General features: G+C 40.9%; 1 protein-coding gene across 1 annotated transcript; it reads left to right on the plus strand.

The window, feature by feature from the left end:
• Window positions 1-3,149: 3,149 nt before the first annotated feature.
• On the plus strand, window positions 3,150-4,628 carry LOC137814925 (uncharacterized). Its single transcript, XM_068617884.1, has one exon. The coding sequence runs from the start codon at window positions 3,150-3,152 to the stop codon at window positions 4,626-4,628; it is 1,479 nt and encodes a 492-aa protein (XP_068473985.1).
• Window positions 4,629-18,910: the final 14,282 nt, after the last annotated feature.

Consider the following 18,910-nt stretch of genomic DNA (forward strand, 5'->3'; position numbering starts at 1 on the left):
AGGATATTCTTGAGTTTTTTATAGCCTTGTATTCTCGATTGAATTGTTTTAAGTTTTCTATTATGAGCTTATTAGAGTAGGATTTTGTGTCAAAATCACATAGGAAGGGCTTGCTTCAAACCCTAACCCTAGGATGAAAAGCAACATGCCTAATCCTAATCTTAGGAGAAACTTGCACTCCAACAGGCCTACCTCCAATAATAGTACATTCCCTTCCAAGACCATATATCCTTCCATTCTTGTTTCTAGCTATATCACAACATACATCTAACTCATTTGGTGGGGAAATTCATTGTGTGAATACATTTTGTGTTAATTCTTCAAATTTACATGTAAAGTTTACCTGTTAACATCAATAGAATATTCATACCAATAGAATATTGATCAAGAAAACAAACAGAGCAAACTATTGTAGCTAAACATGCAAAAATATTTTATCTAACTTTACTTATTAAATAAACTTAAGCATTAAAGCATAAAATAAAAGTTGTAAAATAAAAGTAATCGCCCTCACAATTTTCAATTATAATTATATCTATAACAAAATTTCTATTCAGTGTGGCAATTTTTGCATCCAATAACTGTCACCTAATCACAAAAACATTATAAGATAATTAAAAAATAATTGTGAAATATAAAAGATTACAATAATGTGTGTTATATATCGTGACAAATTGATATGGTGGAAGCATTCGATCAAATGGGTGTCCAATGCAAGTTTAGTTTAGCAAAAGAAATATGCAAATACAGAACATGTCTGACAACCTATTTCGAATGATTAAAGAATCTTTAAGCTTTCTTTTTAAAAGAACAAACAAAGGGGGCTTGCTTTGCTTGTTTTCCATTGCCACGATACTGTTATATAACCACTATGACAAAAGTAGCTTCCATATTCTTATAAAGGTGTTTCATCGAACATCAACTATGTCATAGTTCCACGACAATGCAATGGTCATCTATTTAACATGTATATGTATTGAAGCAACCAACATTCTCTCACAGATTTATCATCATCAACTTGAGCACATGGATACACAAAACTAACAGTTTAGTAACTTTAGCATTTAATCAACCAGAGTGTTCGCAGTAAAAAGATCAATCTAACAAAGCAGCGATAAATAAGAGTAACAAAAAAACGAATTGAAATTTTGCCAAAAATAAATTATCAACATATAAAATTATGTTGTCAGGTTTAAGGAACATTTAGCTTCATCAACCATCCACAATAATATAAAGATATACAGTAGCACATCAAAATGAAATGAACTTCTAACATTCATCAATCAAACTTTAACCAAATTCAAGGTTATAGATTTGAGGTTTCAAAAGTAAATCACAAAATTAAGTTTCGTATGCTTATTGCTCAAACATTTTGATTGCGATCAGAAAAAGTATCTTAGGTTTAGAAAATGTATAATGACCCATTTAACAAAGCTTAACCATAAAAAAAAGGATGTAATGTATGACACATTTTACAGCTAGAGAAACATAAATTAATTAAAAGAGATGGTTATATTTCCTTTTGTTCTAAGACTCCAAAGAAGTTGCGTTTAAATAGATACAAGTATGGTAAAACATTGGGCTAACCGTAGTCGCTTGAAGGAAAATAAAATAGAACATATTGGGTTGATTACAACCACTTGGGGGAAAATAAAACAATTTAAAGCCCGAAATACACTTAATAACAATGGTAGTCTTTCAATCACATTTACACTTGGGTTGTTAAGTGATTTGGTCCAAAGAAGATAGTTTTATTCACACTTATTAACTTTAATTATAAATTATTATAATGTAATAATAAATAAATTTATTGTTTTAATCAATATTCTTCTAACTGAATCACGAGGGCCCATGCGTGTAGAGTGGATGACGCGTTCAAGCATAACACAAAGTGTAGAGCCACTGGAAAGATATGACTTATAAGGGCCGTGTTCCAGGGGTAGGCTGCATGCATGGCACGTGAAAAGCTAGGGCACTCCCAGAGGCGGGCGACTCCAAAGATCAGGTGCACGAGGAGGCATCCAGGTGAACACCCACCAGAGGTCGAACTCCAGTTAGGGACTCCACGCGCTAGGTTATCCTAAGAGTAAGGTAACAACTGTGTTGGGCCCATCCCATCAGAAAAAGCCCATTTCGGGTAAAGAGGAAACCCTAGTTTCAGTCTATAAATAGCAAGGTAACGAACTTGGCAAAGATTGTGCCGCTAAACACACATACAGTAATAGTTACACAGTTTTTCAGTGTTTCCTAGCCCTAGTGCTGACTTGAGCATCGGAGTGCAAACGGCCGCTAGGGCATCCTTTGTCTTTGTGTTTTCAGGTGTTCATCACAGGAAAGGCACACGCGAATGCAAGGGCTCTGAGCGTGAAAGTGGCGTAGGCGCACGAAGGCGTTTCGGGTCAACCGGCAAGAACATTTGGCGCCCACCGTGGGGCATGATACAAAACACTGTCCCACCAGCAAGAACCAGGGAAACCCAAGAGATGAGAAGTACAAGGCAAGGGCTTGTTGCACCAAACGGGGGTGAGACCCTCACCCTGCAACAGGTTATGGGGTTGATGCGAACCCTTCAGGAAGAGATGGCTGCGTTGAGAGCAAACCAAGAGCACATCCAAGCTGACTTGGTAGCGTCGCAAGCTACGAGCGAAGAACTGCGTCGTTCAAACGAGGAACTGCGCAGAGACCTGCAAACCCACGCGGCTGAACGTGAGGGTGCAGATCAGAAGCCTGGACTCCACCCAGAGAGTTCCCAAGACCATTCTTGCCAGATATCGTGGATGCAGTGATACCAGCCACGCTCGTAGGGCCCAAGGTGACCTTCACCGGGGTGGAAGACCCGGAGGCCCACCTTATGGCCTTCCATACACAGATGATGCTGGTTGGGGGCTCCGATGCGGTGCGATGCAAGTTGTTCATGAGCACTTTGGCAGGAACAGCGATGGACTGGTTCATCAGCCTCCCTGATGGCCATGTGACGTCATTCCCGCACTCACAAAGCTGTTCAGGGCGCAATACATCATGAATCGAGCTCCCCGCTAGTCTTCTATGACCTCTTTGATGTAAGACAGTATCAAGGGGAGTCTTTGAAGGAGTTCCTCCACCATTTCGGAGCGCAAGTGGTGAGGTTGAACCTCACAGAAGAAAAGATGATGGTGCACGCGTTTAGGAAGGGCATCGTGTCGGGACCCTTCAACGTGTCACTCATCCAGAACCACCCCAAGACCTTCGCCGAGATAAAGCGCCACGTGATGGCCCATATTGCGGCAGAGGAAGAAGTTGGTGAAAAGCGCACATGCGTGGTCCCCACGCGGCCGCGCGCGACAGGTCATCATCAAACCCTAAGGGTGCACGAGGCAATGACAGAGATGAAGACCCCCATGAAGCAGCAACCCTATCAGCCAAGAAAGCCAAATACAAGGGGGCGCGGGAGAGATAACGTGCCGCCAAGGCACGACTTTGTGGTGGAATTGAACGAACTGATCGCTATCCCAAACATAGTTGAGAGGCTGAAGGTACCTCCCAAGACCGACAAGAGGCTTGGGCCCAACAAGAATGCCTGGTGTGAGTTCCACCAAGCATTCGGCCACCCCATACGCAATTTCTTAGCGTTGGAACACCAGCTAGACGAATTGGTAAAGAACGGTCTCCTAAGAGATTATTTGCAAGAAAAACAGGGGACCGAGGACTCGACGGCAACAGGGGGTGGCCCAGGGCATGAAGTCCCCGTGCACGGTGAGGTCCACACCATTACAAGAGAGTTCTCAGGAGGAGGCTGTACCGCTTCTCAGCGAAGGAGATACGCACGAACAATGATGTCGGTGGAAGCACATAGGACCAACGACGCCTTCGACGTTGAGCTGGTCTTTACCAAGGCCGACCTAGAGGACGTTGTTCCCCGTGACAATGATCCAGTGGTAATCTCAGCGGTAACCGCAGGGAGGAAGGTGCACCGTGTGCTGGTAGATCAGGGAAGCTCGGCAGACGTAATGTTCTGGATGACTTTCAACAAACTGCAATTATCCCCCGACATGCTAAGGCCCTATGGCGGTTGTCTCTACGGTTTCGTAGGAGACCAGGTAGAGGTGCGGAGATACTTGGAGTTAGGGACCACCTTCACGAATGGCACCGCGTCACGAACGGAGAGCATCAGGTACCTTGTCGTCAAAGTCTTCTCTGCTTATAATATGTTGTTGGGTAGACCAACGCTGAATAGGTTAGGGGCGATACCATCAACAAGGCACATGAAGATGAAGCTACCGGACCTGACAGGAAAAGTGATTACCATCAAATCATATCAGAAGAAGGCCAAGCGATGCTACGAGAACAACCTCAAAACACGGCGAGGGGTATCTATGGTTACCAATGGACTACCGTACACTGAGGAGGTCCACCTGCCCAAGGTCAGTCGCTCCAAACCCGACGAGACCGTAGCAGAAATCGCCCGCAGGACCAAATCTGATTCGTTTGGCAACTCTGGGAAAAGAGAGACTGGAGAGAAAGTCTCCAACCTAAGCAACATTCCCGGCCAAACGGGGCAAACCCCAGTTGAGAAGATCTTAGAGTCCAGAACCGGGGTACCCAGTGATGATCGACTAGGCGATCGACTCGGCCCCCAAACAGAAACATGATCAGTTACAAGGTCTTACACACAGGGGAAGCAGAGTATGCTAAGAGCCTGGAGAAAAACACCAGGTACCAAGGAATGTAGCCCCATTAGTTTCACGCCCGGTCCCTCCCGTGTGGACCAATTCTCTCCGAAGAACAAAGATCCTTGGGACGAAGCATGCAGGTTTAAGGCGCTGAAGCAGGCTCGGTTCCTTGCACATGGAACACAACCGACTCCAAGTTTTATTTCAGTTAAGCAGGAATATTGTACGTGGTATTAAAGGACATTTTTTTTCCCTTACAAGGGTTTTTTAATGAGGTCACCAGATAAGTACGATTGAAATATTTTCTCGAGTTATGTACAATTCAGTTAAGAACTTGTTTCCCTTGCGTTAGAAGCCTCGGGGGCGGAAAGGTTGGTTCATAGGGAACACCTCCCCTCTCGAGTGAAAACGCCAAGGCTGAACGAAATAGTTCGCCAGATAAATCCTCCTCGCCCTTGAGCAAAGCTGAGGTCAGTTAAGCATTTGTTTTCCTCACGTTAGAAGCCCCGTGGGCAGAAAGGTAGGTTCGTAGAGAACACCTCCCCTCTCGAGTGAAAGCGCTAAGGTTAAACGGAATAGTTATTAGTTAAATCCTCCTCGCCCTCGAGCAAAGCTGAGGTTAGTTAAATCCTCCTCACCCTCGAGCGAAGCTGAGGTCATTTAATAGTTATCACTTAAATCCTCCTCACCCTCGAGCGAAGCGAGGTTAGTTAATAGTTACAGTTAAATCCTCCTCGCCCTCGAGCGAAACTGAGGTCAGTTAAGAATTAATTTTCCTTGCGTTAGAAGCCTTGTGAGCAGAGAGGTAGGTTCGAGAGAGAACACCTCCCCTCGTGAGTGAAAGCGCCAAGTAAAAACGAAATAATTCGCCAGATAAATCCTCCACGCCTTTGAGTGAAGCTGAGGTCAGTTGAGAGTTTGTTTCCCTTGCGAAGAACGCCAAGGAGGAACAACCCAGTTCACAATTAAAAACTCTCCTCATGATGAGGGGAACATGCAACAGAATGCTAGAAGAAATGTCTTGGCGCCAGGCACCATGACACAACAGTTATGTAAGTCAAAAAGCAGTTTGCAATTTAGAAAGTGTTCGAAAAGTAAAGTTGCAGATAGATAATAAAGAGTTTGTGTCTCAACCAAATACAAATGAAGGAAGCACCATGGGACGATCTACCCGTTTTCGACACGGTTCGATACAGTGAAGGGCGTAATATCCATTCCAGGGTGTGCATAAGCAACTTGAGAAAGAGCGTCTCTGAATCCCTCGTCGTAAGCGTCGAGAACGTCTCTGATCAGTTCAACCTCAGCTTCTTCAAACCTTTTGGCTTGTTGATGAAATTCGGCCTTCACTCGACCCAGCTGCGCTTCGCGACTGATGGACCTTTGTTCAAGGCCCATAATGATGAGAATCCAATAAAGGAGGCTTTTATTAATGAAGGAAGAGGGCATTCACCCTCACATTTGAAGTTCTTCCTTCTAGTCTTCTCAAAATATAAAGAAGACATAAAATAAAGAGAGGATCAAGCCTAAAGCCAAAAGAAGTCTACAAGCTTTCAAGAATGGACTTCAATTAAATATCTCTCTTTATAGTTTCTTTTAAATTGTAAATAATATAGAATAGTGTTTAGAAAGATGCTTATAGGGAAACATTAGACACCTCTTTTGTAAAAACATCTCTAGGCTTTAGTTTAGAAAATTCTAGAAGCTTGGGGAGTGAGCTTAGTAAGGGGGCGTAAGCTTAGGAGCATTTTGGGTAGCTTAGGGAATGAGCTATGTAAATGACCAGCCCTTGCTCCTATAAAAGGAGGGCTTAGGTCCTTCATAATGCAGATTTGGAATTTGTAGTAAAGAAACTCTCCCAATTTGGTGATTGAGTGAGTGAGATTTGATTTATCCTCTTCCTAGTCTCATCTTGAGAGCCTTGGTTCCCTCAAGTGGCGGCAATTCACACTTATCTTGGAGCAATCACACTTCAAGTGGCGTTTTCATCAATCAAGTTCTTCATCCACATAAGTTTCCTCTCTTCTCCCTTTAGTTCTTCCATTTTCCATGTCCATATGAACTCTAAAACAAGTGTAGTTTCTTTTATTCGGTTCATCTTCCTTTTCTTGCATTTTTGTTCGGTTCTTTTCAATTTCTTACTGTTTTGATTCAGTTCAGTAGCTCCTTTTCATGTTTTGTTCGGTTCAATTGCTTTCTTTAGAGTTTCAATCGGTTCATTTACTTTCTTGTTCAATTTAATCGGTTCAATTGGCAAGAAATGGGTCTTCCATGTGAGTTTGGTGTTTGGTGCAAGTTTTGGTGAGTTCTTAAAACATAGAACATTGATCCATTTCTATTAAAAGTGCCTATTCATTCTCCAACTCAAGTTGATTCCATAAAATGTCAAAGAATCATCTATATCTTGCTATTGGAATCATATCACATAATGTTGGACTTAGCCTCCTCATCAACCTCTTTCAGCTTGAAGACCCGAACCCGCAGGGACAGAAGTCTCGCCTCCAGTGCAGTAACCTCTTAGCACTTGGCATGGAGTAGTTTTGAGAGATGAACCAACTCCTCTCTTAGAGTAGCCTCACGGGCAGCAAACGAGCGAGCTAGTGAGGAGTCCCCCGATTCAGCCCTGGATAGTAGAGCGTGGAACTAAGGGAGAAAGGCCCCGAAGTTGAAGCCTAGTTTCTCCCTCGTAGCGGCCTCGTCCAAGTCCGCAGTCACACCTTGTTGGAAGCCCTTGACAGCGTGTTGTAGGACAAGGGGCAGCTCAGGGACAGGAGGAGAAGAAGTGTCAGCTCCACCAAGGTCAGGGGGAAGGGGAAGTGCATTCGCACGATTCTAGGGTGAAGCGGAGTGACCGGTAGAGGAAGAATGTTAGAGCATCACCAGCGTAGGCTTGGGTCTTTTGCAGGTTGGCCCCTTGGAAGAATCCTCGTCTGATTCAATCACCACCGCTTTGCCCTTGCAAGGGAGTGGAGTGGGAGACGATTGGACGACGACGAGAGGAACCGAAACTCCAGGGTCGGAAAGAGTGGGCGAAGGCGCGGCGGTGGCAAAGGCGCGGGCGCGTTGGCGAGAGGTGTCCACCTCCCTGGAAATCCCATGGAGACAAGTCAGGATGTCAGTTAGCCTACGCCATTTTTCTTCACTCAGAACCATAGCTGCGTACACATTTCAGAAGAAATACAGAGATAAAGCATACGAAGGTGCGGAAGTAGAACACGCAAACGCGACGTTACAAGAATTAGCACCTCCCAGTGTTTAGGGTTTCTTGAATTAAAGGAAACCCAGAAACAGAGGGTAACCGATACAGGGCTTAAGTAACGCAGATTGTTATCCAGAATCATAATCAATAAACAAGTACAAACGAAAGTCAGAGTTCATACCTACGATTAGATAGCGAGAGAATGCAGAAATACGTAGAGGAAACACGAGAATGCTTGAGGAAGAAGGCGAAGCAATCAAAGGCTTTCAGAGGACGATGGAACAAGTGATTGGACGCGCGCGTTTTTCAAGGTTTAAAAACAAACAAAGAAGCGTAAGCAACGTTAAGCCCTAGCCGTTGATCAAAAATACGTGTGCACATATAAGACAGGCCCAGAAAGGCATCACTTTGGCGCAATATTTACGTCCTGTCACACAGAGCCACGTAGGTCACCCAGGGCAAGGACTTAGCCTCTTCGCTGAACTAGTTACAGCTCGAGACTGGGGGGCTTGTGTACCGACCAGTCCCCGAGCGTTGACTGACCACTGAGAATGTTGGTGCCATGAAAGCGGGTCACACGAAGGGCGTGGGCCAGTACTAGCAAAGCACGTGCGCCAAAGAGCCAACAGTGGTCAGACATCAGACATCAGTCATCAGGATGTACCGACGTGCCACTAGACAATGTGGAGAGATCGGACATCGGAAACCCAAACAATAGAGCTGAGCCATGAGAAGTGGATGCCAGATCACACACCAGTTATCAGTAAGGGAGAAGCCTAGATCACGAGGGCCCATGCGTGTAGAGTGGATGACGCGTTCAGGCGTAACACAAAGTGTAGATCCATTGGAAAGATATGACTCATAAGGGTCGTGTTCCAGGGGTAACCTGCATGCATGACACGTGAACAGCTAGGGCACTTCTAGAGGCGGGCGACCCCAAAGTTCAGGTGCACGAGGAGGCATCCAGGTGATCACCCGCCAGAGGTCGCACTCCAGTTAGGGACCCCATGCGCTAGGTTATCCTAAGAGTAAGATAACAACAGTGTTGGGCCCGCCCCATCAGAAAAAGCCTATTTCGCGTAAAGAGGAAACCCTAGTTTCAGTCTATAAATAGCAAGGTAACGAACTTGGCAAAGAGACTCTCTTGCGCTGCTAAACACACACAGTAATAGTTACACAGTTTTTCGGTGTTTCCTAGCCCTAGTACTGACTTGAGCGTCGGAGTGCAAACGGCCGCTAGGGTGCCCTTTGTCTTTGTGTTTTCAGGTGTTCATCACAGGAAAGGCACACACGAACACAAGGGCTCTGAGCGTGAAAGTGACGTAGGCGCACGAAGGCGTTTCGGGTCAACCGGCAGGAACATTTAATAATTTGAAACAGGAAAGGAAACATCTGATAAATGAAAAACAATATCATAAGGCAGATTTTAATTCAATTTTGTTCAAGGAAAAGAAGATTATAAATGAGACTTCAGAGGAACAAAGAGGAAACTTTTTGGATCGCATTTTGGAGGAGCAAACACATTCTAGACCTAGTTTTCTTTTGTTCTTTGCAATTCTTTTGTTTTGCCTCCGCATGGAAGGCTAAACCTTTTTGGTTGATTTCTTTGTAATTCCCCATTGAGTTATGAGGTTTTGATCAATACAATTTTCATTTTTCATTCTTTATAGTAGTTGTTTTAATATTCTAATCTTCTGGAAAACTGGTTTTTATGAGAGGTTATGCTTGAATGCATGATTGAGAGTCTTCCTTATCTTAAACTTTGGTTTCTTAGTTAGTTCACAATGTTCTAATTAATTTCTTGGGTGCATGATAAAATTGAGAGTAGATAAGCATTCCCAAGGAGTATACACATGGAACAAATTGGGTATTGATAAAACCACGAAACACATGCTTTACTAGTGAGTTTCAGTTGAATAAGATTGGCGCATGTTCAATCTGGTTTAGCTCTATTGGAGGATTGAAAAGGAATTAGTCTTTAGAGAACCTGTGAAGAATTAAATGGTGGAAGAACTTGGGGATCAAAAGCTTTTTATTTGCCATTTTAATCTCTTTTATATTTTGTGCACAACACTCTCAACCCTTTTTTATCTTTATTGTTATCGTTGACTTTTCTTGCTTGTCGATAGATTCTAAACACTGATGTACTGATTTCACTATTGGATTTGTTGAGAAACGACTTGGTGCCATTTGATCACTTCTATACAATAATCTCTCTAGCGTTAGACAACTCTACGCTGAAATCATTTAATTTGACAGCAAAACAACAACTATCAGGTTCTAGTTGTTATCATTGTCATTTCAAAAGCACCCAAATAAAATTTTCTAATGCAACCTCAATTCAGTTCTAAACAAAATATTTTGCTCATCATTATTCTATAAGACTCCAACATTAAAATAATGAAAAAAAAAATCAAACACATTGTTTCACATAGGGATAGGTTATTATATTTCACTAACTTCTTGATGTAACAGAGACCACTTAGTTAACATGTAGAAAATCAATTTTCTTAAAAAATGGAAAATATAATAGAACAACTAATATAAAAGGTAGTAGTTCATTACATTTACTTGTTTGATATTTGATTCACCCAAGAGTTGCCCATACGTTGTTGGTGCATGCTAAGAAATAATTATGATATAGTGGGAGGAATTCCATTTATCTTTCACTAAAAAAATTTCACACAATTTATGCACACTTTCTAATGTAACCATGAATGGAGCATCACCATCTAAATTAGTCCAACCTTACAAGAAGATGACTAGGAACAAGAAACAATATTCAAGGTTAGGTCAAGCATCTCAGGCTAGGTTACAAGGCCCCACCATTCCTTAAAAGATCATCAACAGCAGAATACCAAGGCATGGGCTAAATTACCAGTTATTCTTTCTTTTAATCTTTTTAAAGAGGAGGTGATAAATAGTATAAATTGGGCATGCTCTTGGTCCATAAGAGGGTGAAACCCTAGCTTCTAGAATGCATCACACATGAAGCTCACATAGTCACACTTTTTACATTAAGCACATGCTTAAATGTGTGAAGTGTGACTCTTTCTAGATCCACAATTAGTGGCATATTTTTAGAAGTTAAGATAGCTTATTTTGAATTTCAAATTTCCCTTTATTCCTTAATCACTTGGCACATATCACTATAAATAGGTGGTCACCCATCTTGTAAATAATATTAGAGGAGACAACCGTCAAGGAGAAACATCCTAGATCTTTTTTCATGTCATCCTTGCGTGTACTAGTCATCATGAGTGGTTAATTCTATCCTTTGGGATTGAGAGTAATTTGTTCGAACTCTTATGTATTGAGGTGATATTTAAATATAGCATAATGTTTTGTTATTAATTGATTATCGGTATTGTTGTTTTGTTTCTAACTCTTGATCTAGAATCTTAAATCTGACTTAAAAGTATTATTATGGTTCTGACCTAAACAACAATACTTAACATATTTGAGTGCTAGGAATAGACTTGAAATGCTAATTGTTATTAACGTCTGAGCTTGATTGTAAGTTGTTTTTATAAATATGCGAGGAATCGATATTTAGGAAACATTCTTAATAATTTTATATGCAAGGAATCAATATAAATGAATTTTATACGAGCATCAATTTCAATAAAAAAACATAATGTTAACATGCTAATCAAAATACACAAGAGTGAGAAAGATGAAACCTCATCCCTATTTTTTCAACTTGAAGCAACCAATTATTTGTTTATTTTCTTATTAATCATCGCCATCACAACCACTTTCAACACACTTTTTATTGTTATGTTTTATATTTAGTGAGTATTGTACTTGATAATTCAATTGTTCCTTGTGGGATCAATATCCGTCCTTAGGGACAAATTATTACTTCTGACAACGCGGTGCACTTGCCTTAGAAAGTCATCAGGAGCATTCTCCCAACCGTGACATACTCGGTAAGAATGACTGCAACTATCTGTAGCAATCGCATCTTACGGAGCATCCAGTTTTAGAAGTGATACTTTATACAAAAAAGAAAACAGTCATGTGAATCAACCCACTCGTAATCAGGAATGTCAGAACCAATACTGGTTGACTAGTCTGAGTTATTTCTCACACCGTCGGATGCAGAGTGAGTGGGATCAGAAGACTCTATATTCACAATGGTATTAGAAGACTCAACAAGGGAAAACATTACTAAGCTTTTGTAAGTAAAAAATGGGAAAGACAAGGACTTGCTCGAGACTCAACACTCGGACCATGCTTGAAGAACTCTAGCACAACAGGTAAAACAGTAAACCCATCAATGTTCACAAGCTTTGGTATTTACAAAATGCTAAAGAGGAGGGAGAATACAACTCAACTCTTAGACCATTTGATCAATTCGTATCTAGGGGCACACAATGCTTGGCATACGAACCAGCACGAATCAGTAACTGTTGGATTTTTGGATTGAACAATGCCTGCTAAATGACGCTTCGAAATAGTATTAGTCACATCTCAAACAACATTTAATGCACCCAACAGTCATGTCTCACCTCGGGAATTCCAACGGTCATTTTATGACACTTCATAACTTAATTTCTTCAAACCTAGGGGGCAAGTGTATCGGTATGTACCGAACAAGGCAGTCTTGGCCTTAGTGACCAACTGATTGAGTCAAAGAACACCTCAAGACACGCAATAAATGACAGTAACGACAGTTACAATAGCCCTTTACGAGTCACATTCATATCCTGAAATATGCGGGAAATATCTTCGACAAATCAACTAAATATTGATTAACTGAAAGATGGTACAACTATTCTCCAGATATCCCTACATACTTATATATCAACATATCTCCCTACAAATCAGGGACCACGATGCATATAAGTGAATAACTTATATTCAGTCCATCACAACAAGGGCCCATAATCAACACAATAAATACTGCAGAGGTGTAAGGTACGCTTTTATCAATTACAAATATACATTCTTTACACAAAGTACTTACTTGATCGTTGGAGTACCTTTTTCAGGTCACCTCCGACCGAACATCAACATTTGTGGAAGGAGACTCAAAGGAAGGAACAAGAAGATCACCGACACGTCAACAATTGTACAATAGGTTTCAAGTACTATCTAGGCCCTCTTTTCCTATACAGGTACAAAAACCATGCAACATTCTACATTGATATACATACCAAATCCAGATCACACAACAATAAACCCCATCACAAATCCAACATCAAATTGTCAAAGTATCAACACAAGTTCAATCTCAACTAAAAAAACACATAAATGGAACAAAAACACTCACATTTTGCATAAACATTTGCAAACACAACAAAAATTAAACAACAAAACCAAGATCAAAGAAAGAAATTGAGTATCCAAAGCAAGCATTCAGTGATACAATAAGAAATTACCAAAATTAGCACAACAAAACACAACTCTAACAAAGGAAAGTAAACATAGATGAAGATTCCGAATTGAGATTTGATAATGAAGGTCATAGAATGAAATACAGTATCTGAAGCGAGTGCACTGATTCAATAAGAAATTACCGAAATCAACAGATGAAAGGGAACAAACCACGACTCCAACGAAAGAAAATAAACAAAGACGAAGATTCCAAATGCATTTTTCATTAAAAGGATCCGTTTCACGAACATTTCACGAGAATGTAGAAATGTTATCAAGAAAGGGGATTTGATGATTTTTTTTTTTTTGGAAAAAAAGGGATAAAGGGGATATTTCACATAAAATATATGTATTACCATTTGTACCGTCCCGTATCTGGGCGTTGACAAAGTCAAAGTCAAAGTCTACGCCTGGAGTCAAAGTCAGCACAAGGCGTCGCCTAGGTGAAGAGACGCCGAATGCCGGCTTCGCCAAGAGGAAGCGTCGCCAAGGCAGAGCGTCGCCTAGGCGAAGGCGTCGCCCAACCAGGGCGTCGCCAAGAGAAAATATCATTAAGTCAAGGCAGTCACAGCGCGGTTCCCCGATACCTATGGGTAGGAAAGACCACGGAGTAGGGCATAGTGATAGCACCAGAGTAGGGCAGCCTAACTCGTGAAGTACCCCTGCCGCCTCGGAGACGCCTTTAGGACAGATACGACTCAAAGGGAGGGTCACGCCCAGGGTAGCCAGGTGCAGGGTACGAGATGGAGGCAGATACGCTCTCAAAGTGAGTGACTAGATGATTGGGGCATGAGTTGGCACCCAAAAAGTCACCCCTTGCGCAGTAGCACTCCCAAGCAGGAGGACTCACACGTAGAAACGTCCCCAGATGGGCAGAAACGCCCCCAGATGGGGTCATGGCGTCGTGAGGCCCTCCACGTGTACAACAACCAGGTCAGAATAGAAACACCCTTTAGTCAGGTACCAGGTAATTAAAGTCATTCAATACAGTTTTTGTTTTGAGCGTTTCAGGTACTATAAAGGCTCCCAAGCGTTTCAACGTCTTAAATGCACTACGTTTTCTAATTAGACGCGTTAATTAAGTGCGTTACGTTTTATATTAAAAGCGCTTTAAGGCGCTTTGAATGCTTGGGCAGTTTAAATAGCGCTGAGAATGTTGGAAACAGGGTTGGAACTTTTGGCAAATTTCCCAGAAACTCTCTAGTTGCTTGCTCGAGCCTTGAGGTTACGCACAAGGGACTAGGGATAGATTTTTGCTAGAAGGAGAAATATACACTAAACACAGTTTCTTTTTACCACCTTCAGAGTGCCATACGCGGTGCTCCGATACGAAGGTGCATAGTTTTTGGTGTTTCTTGCTGGCTGACTTGAGCGTCGGAGTGCAAACGGCCGCTAGGGCGCCCCTTTGTCCTTCTTTGCAGGATTACACAGGTAACCAGTGGGAAGGAGTCCCTAGCTGACGGTTGAGGTCGCGCACGAAGACGTCCCAGGTCAACCGGACGGAACACCATTATTTCATGGAAAACATTGATTTTTTTTATGCAGGTGGGTTTGGAAAAAGGAGAGGAAAGGGGATTTGGGCAAGAGTAAAGATAAGACTGTGATGGGAGAGAATGGATGGAGAAAAGGAAGAATGTTGAATTATATGTGGAGTCCACTTGTACATAGTTAATTGTGTCACTTTGTGATGTGAGTTGATTTTTCAATGTTTTCACTTATGGTGACACTTTTACTTAAGGTTGAGATTTTAGCAATTTATGGTGAGGACCTAAGGAAGATTCTCACTGGACACGAACTTAACCAAGTGATTAAGTAAGTGTGAAGGTTCACTTCACAGAGGCAAAAATGAAAAACAAGATATAGTGAACATGAAATGCAATTGCGGAATTGAAATGGTCACAAGGTAAACATCAATGGTGGGCATGGCCTCCCAAATGATGCACCATACTCATGATTATGAGTGAAACCCAAGAGCAGCAAATAAGAGAACTAAGAGACAAAAACATAAAATGGAATGGAGAAAATGGAAGGAAATGGAATGAGAAAACTTATGGTGGTGGGTGAGAAATGTCACGCCACTTTGAGGGTGGTTTTGCTCCAAGATGAGTGTGTTGGCCGCCACTTGAGAGCTTCCCAAATCATTCAAGATAGGACCTCAAACCTAAGAGTACATAAGTCTCACTAAGAGCTCACAATTTGTGCAAAGTTTCTTTACTTCATCAAATTCAACGTGTAAAATACAATGGGTAGGCCTCCTATTTATAGGTGGAGGAGTCTTGGAAAACAAACAAGAGGGGTAGAATGAGAAAAGGGAAAAAATGGGCAGCCTTAGGGTTTGACTAAGTCAAACCCGCACCCTAGGCTTGTCCTTCTAGAAACTATGTCAAATTGCCTTCCTAAAGGGCTAGGAACAAGCTAAAATGATACCTACACCCCCTATTATGCTAAAGACACCTTATTCTAGCCTATCTTTGCTATTTGGACCCCTAAAGTGATCCCAAATTATTTACAAACATATTCTATTTTTTTAAGAAGACCAAAAGGAAGAACTTCTGATATTTGGGTTTATAGCTTCTTCTTCTTTTGCTGGTTCTTTCTCGAGGCTTGGTGGGGCCTAACTTTGTATCTTGTGATGACTGACCCTTTTGGAAAGTGTTCGTTGTGTCCTTAGTTATCTGTCGGTTTGTATCACTTTGTGTGTCACATCATCATCACTTAACATCATTTATGTTAATTTAACATAAGAGACCAGATTACATAACTTTACAATTTTTTTTTAATCACTAAACTAAATTTACTATTGCCCCTTGTGTAGTAAAAAAAAGGTAATTAACCCTTGATTATATTACAACTACCATCAATTCAATATCTTTTATAATAACACATTAACTATAGTCTGATAGTAAATATTCTTGTTGGTTCACTTGCTCGTTGGTTGACTCTAGTGATAGGCTCTAGCCCCATCTGTCTCTTCAGGAATCTGTTCTACCTCTTGCAGTTCTGGAACGTAGCTTCGTTGAAACACAAGAGGCCCTACCTGTTGATTTCACTTTGAGGATCAAGTCAGTAAAGGCTTACTTAAATTAAAGGAGTATTCAGTTTCAGTCTCAGAAACAACGTACCTTTACCTGGGGTCTCAAGCCCCTTTTATAGCTTATCTTTTGTAATAGCTTTCCCTCACGAGAATCTAATCTCAACTGAAATCACTTTCAATAGGAAAAAATTGGCACCTTCTCTCAAGGTGCTACAACAAAAAAGAATCTTATCTTCAAGGAGTGCATAAAATAACAACATAACAACCACCTGTCAACAGGGCACTAACTTATGCGCCAACATCAGGGGAATATTCTGCTTATGGGGGCACCCTACTCAGGGCGCAACGTTACCTACGTGGGCACCCTACTCATGATGCAACATTATCTTTTATCATGCATGCAACTTAGCCCCTATGTGCCCTAAAACATGTACTTAAGCTAAAGAAACATTTACTTAACTTAGGCACCATATGTGTTATGCGTACCCCTAGGTTCAAAAATACCCTTTATCAGTGGCCATATAAAAGGTTAACTTGTGCCACAATGGGTTTACTGGCCAAACTGGGCCCAATCACATGACCTACTATGTGTCATGCACCGAGATCCAACCACCGATTACTGAGCCCTGAACGTTCTGTCCAGTACAGTAACATATTTTATTATAATTACATTAACATTTTTATATGTAATTTTTTTAAGGATGCGAACTGGCCTGCAACCCGCTAACAAAAAACGCGGGGCGGGCTCACTAATCTCGTTTGTTGACCTACTTAGGCCCGTCCCGCATAACCCACAACCCATGTGGGGCGAGGCGGGTTGACCCGCTGGCCCGCATAAATAAAAAATAATAATCTTTTTTGTAAAAAAAATCATACCTAGTTCATCTATTATTGTAGTGTGACATTTATTTTATTTTTAAAAAAGTGAATTCAATGTACTAAAAAAATAATGTTTTATATTAATCATTTAAAGGAGTTAATTATTTTTTATCAGCAATAAAAAATAAATAAATAAGAACCACTTTAGGGTGATCTAACCCATGTACAAAATCACATAGAAATGAACAATCCCTCCTTTCATAAGTTTACCACTAACTTTCTACTAGAACAAATACAATCTGAACAACCACAATAAATCACTTATGTTTAATCAAATACATACAAACTAGGGGATCCAGACACCAGTCAGAAAAGGAAAAATAAGCAAAAGGGACTTGAGAGGTTACTCAGGGCTAGACCTTTAGTTGAGACATGAAGTTAGTATTGTTGAACCAAGTGGTGTTCAAGCTTTGAAGAATCCAAACCCTTTGAAGGATGTTGAAAGTTGTGCTTGTTGTTGCTGAGTTGTCTTAGATAGGATCTGGGGTAGATTGAGTTTTGTAATCCACTCTTGATTGAATCCAAAGCATAGGCATTCTCAATCTTTTTAAAAGAAAAGTGTTTTTCAATCTAAGTGAAAAACAACCGATTGTTTTGTCGAAACAACCGATTGTTTTGTCGAAACAACCGATTGTTTTATACTTAGGTGTTTTTAGAAAAGGTTGAAAACTGTTTTTCAAATGGTTGAGCTATCAAAACCAAAACAACCGATTGATTCGTGGAAACAACCGATTGTTTGTTTTGGTACCATACCAGAAAAACTGTTTTGTACTTTGATTGAGCATTAAATGATTTTCTAACTGTTTACGCTCCAGTTTTTAATGCTTTGACCAATCTTTAAATGCAATGAATAGTTTGTTAAGATTTGATAACAAACAAATAGCTTTGAATATAAAACAGTAAAACAGATTTGGGTTTTACAACAACACAAGTTTTGAAATTTTGAAAAGTTGAGATTGCTTAGAGATTGAGTTTGATCAAAGAGTGTGAGATAGGATTTTCTCTTGTATTGATTTCAGATTTGCTTCTGTAACAAGTGTAATCCTTGTATTTGTTGAAAGAAACCTTTGTGTGTTTGCTGAGAAGTGTTGTGTGTTCTTGAGGGGATCAAGATCAGCATTCTTAGTGTTGGCGTGTTGACCAAGAGAAGTGTGTGTCTTGAGGGGATCAAGGTCACTTTCTTGGTTGTATTGTAAGTGATCTAGGTTTGATTGCTTAGTGGAATTCCTCAGTGGTTTATGAGAAGACTGAATGTAGCTCTGGGTTTAGAGTGAACCAGTATAAACATCTGTGTGCATTCTCTCTGTCCTTAATCTCTTTAAATTCAGTTTTAATATTTGCAAACTGGTATAAACAACCGATTGTTTCTGCGAAACCACCGATTGTTTTCTGGTTGTGTAGTTTTTGCTTTGTGTTTTGGCAAACTGAATTTCTTATCATTTGTTTCTTGAAGTAATTTCATTCTTGCCTTAAAAGTTTGTGAAAACCCTCTTTAAACAATTCATCCCCCCTCTAATTTAAAGCCATCCTTTCTAACAATTGGCATCAAGAGCTTGGTTCTTGAAATTTATTCAAGTGTGATCCTAAAACTATTTTTTGATGGTTGATAGACTACCTTTTGGGGAAGGTGCTTCAATCAACAGACCACCTCTATTTTGTGGTTTGAACTACCAATTTTGGAAAATGAGAATGAAAATCTTTATGGAATCACTTGACAAAGGAATTTGGGATGCAATTGAAAATGGTCCTTTTATCCCAAAGTTTGAAAAG

The sequence above is a fragment of the Phaseolus vulgaris genome, chromosome 10, assembly GCF_000499845.2.
Source record: "Phaseolus vulgaris cultivar G19833 chromosome 10, P. vulgaris v2.0, whole genome shotgun sequence".
In the NCBI taxonomy this organism is placed as follows: Eukaryota; Viridiplantae; Streptophyta; class Magnoliopsida; order Fabales; family Fabaceae; genus Phaseolus; species Phaseolus vulgaris.

Excerpts from the sequence above, each read along its gene's own strand:
- LOC137814925 (XM_068617884.1), top strand. The coding sequence starts at position 3,150 with ATGGTGCACGCGTTTAGGAAGGGCATCGTGTCGGGACCCTTCAACGTG.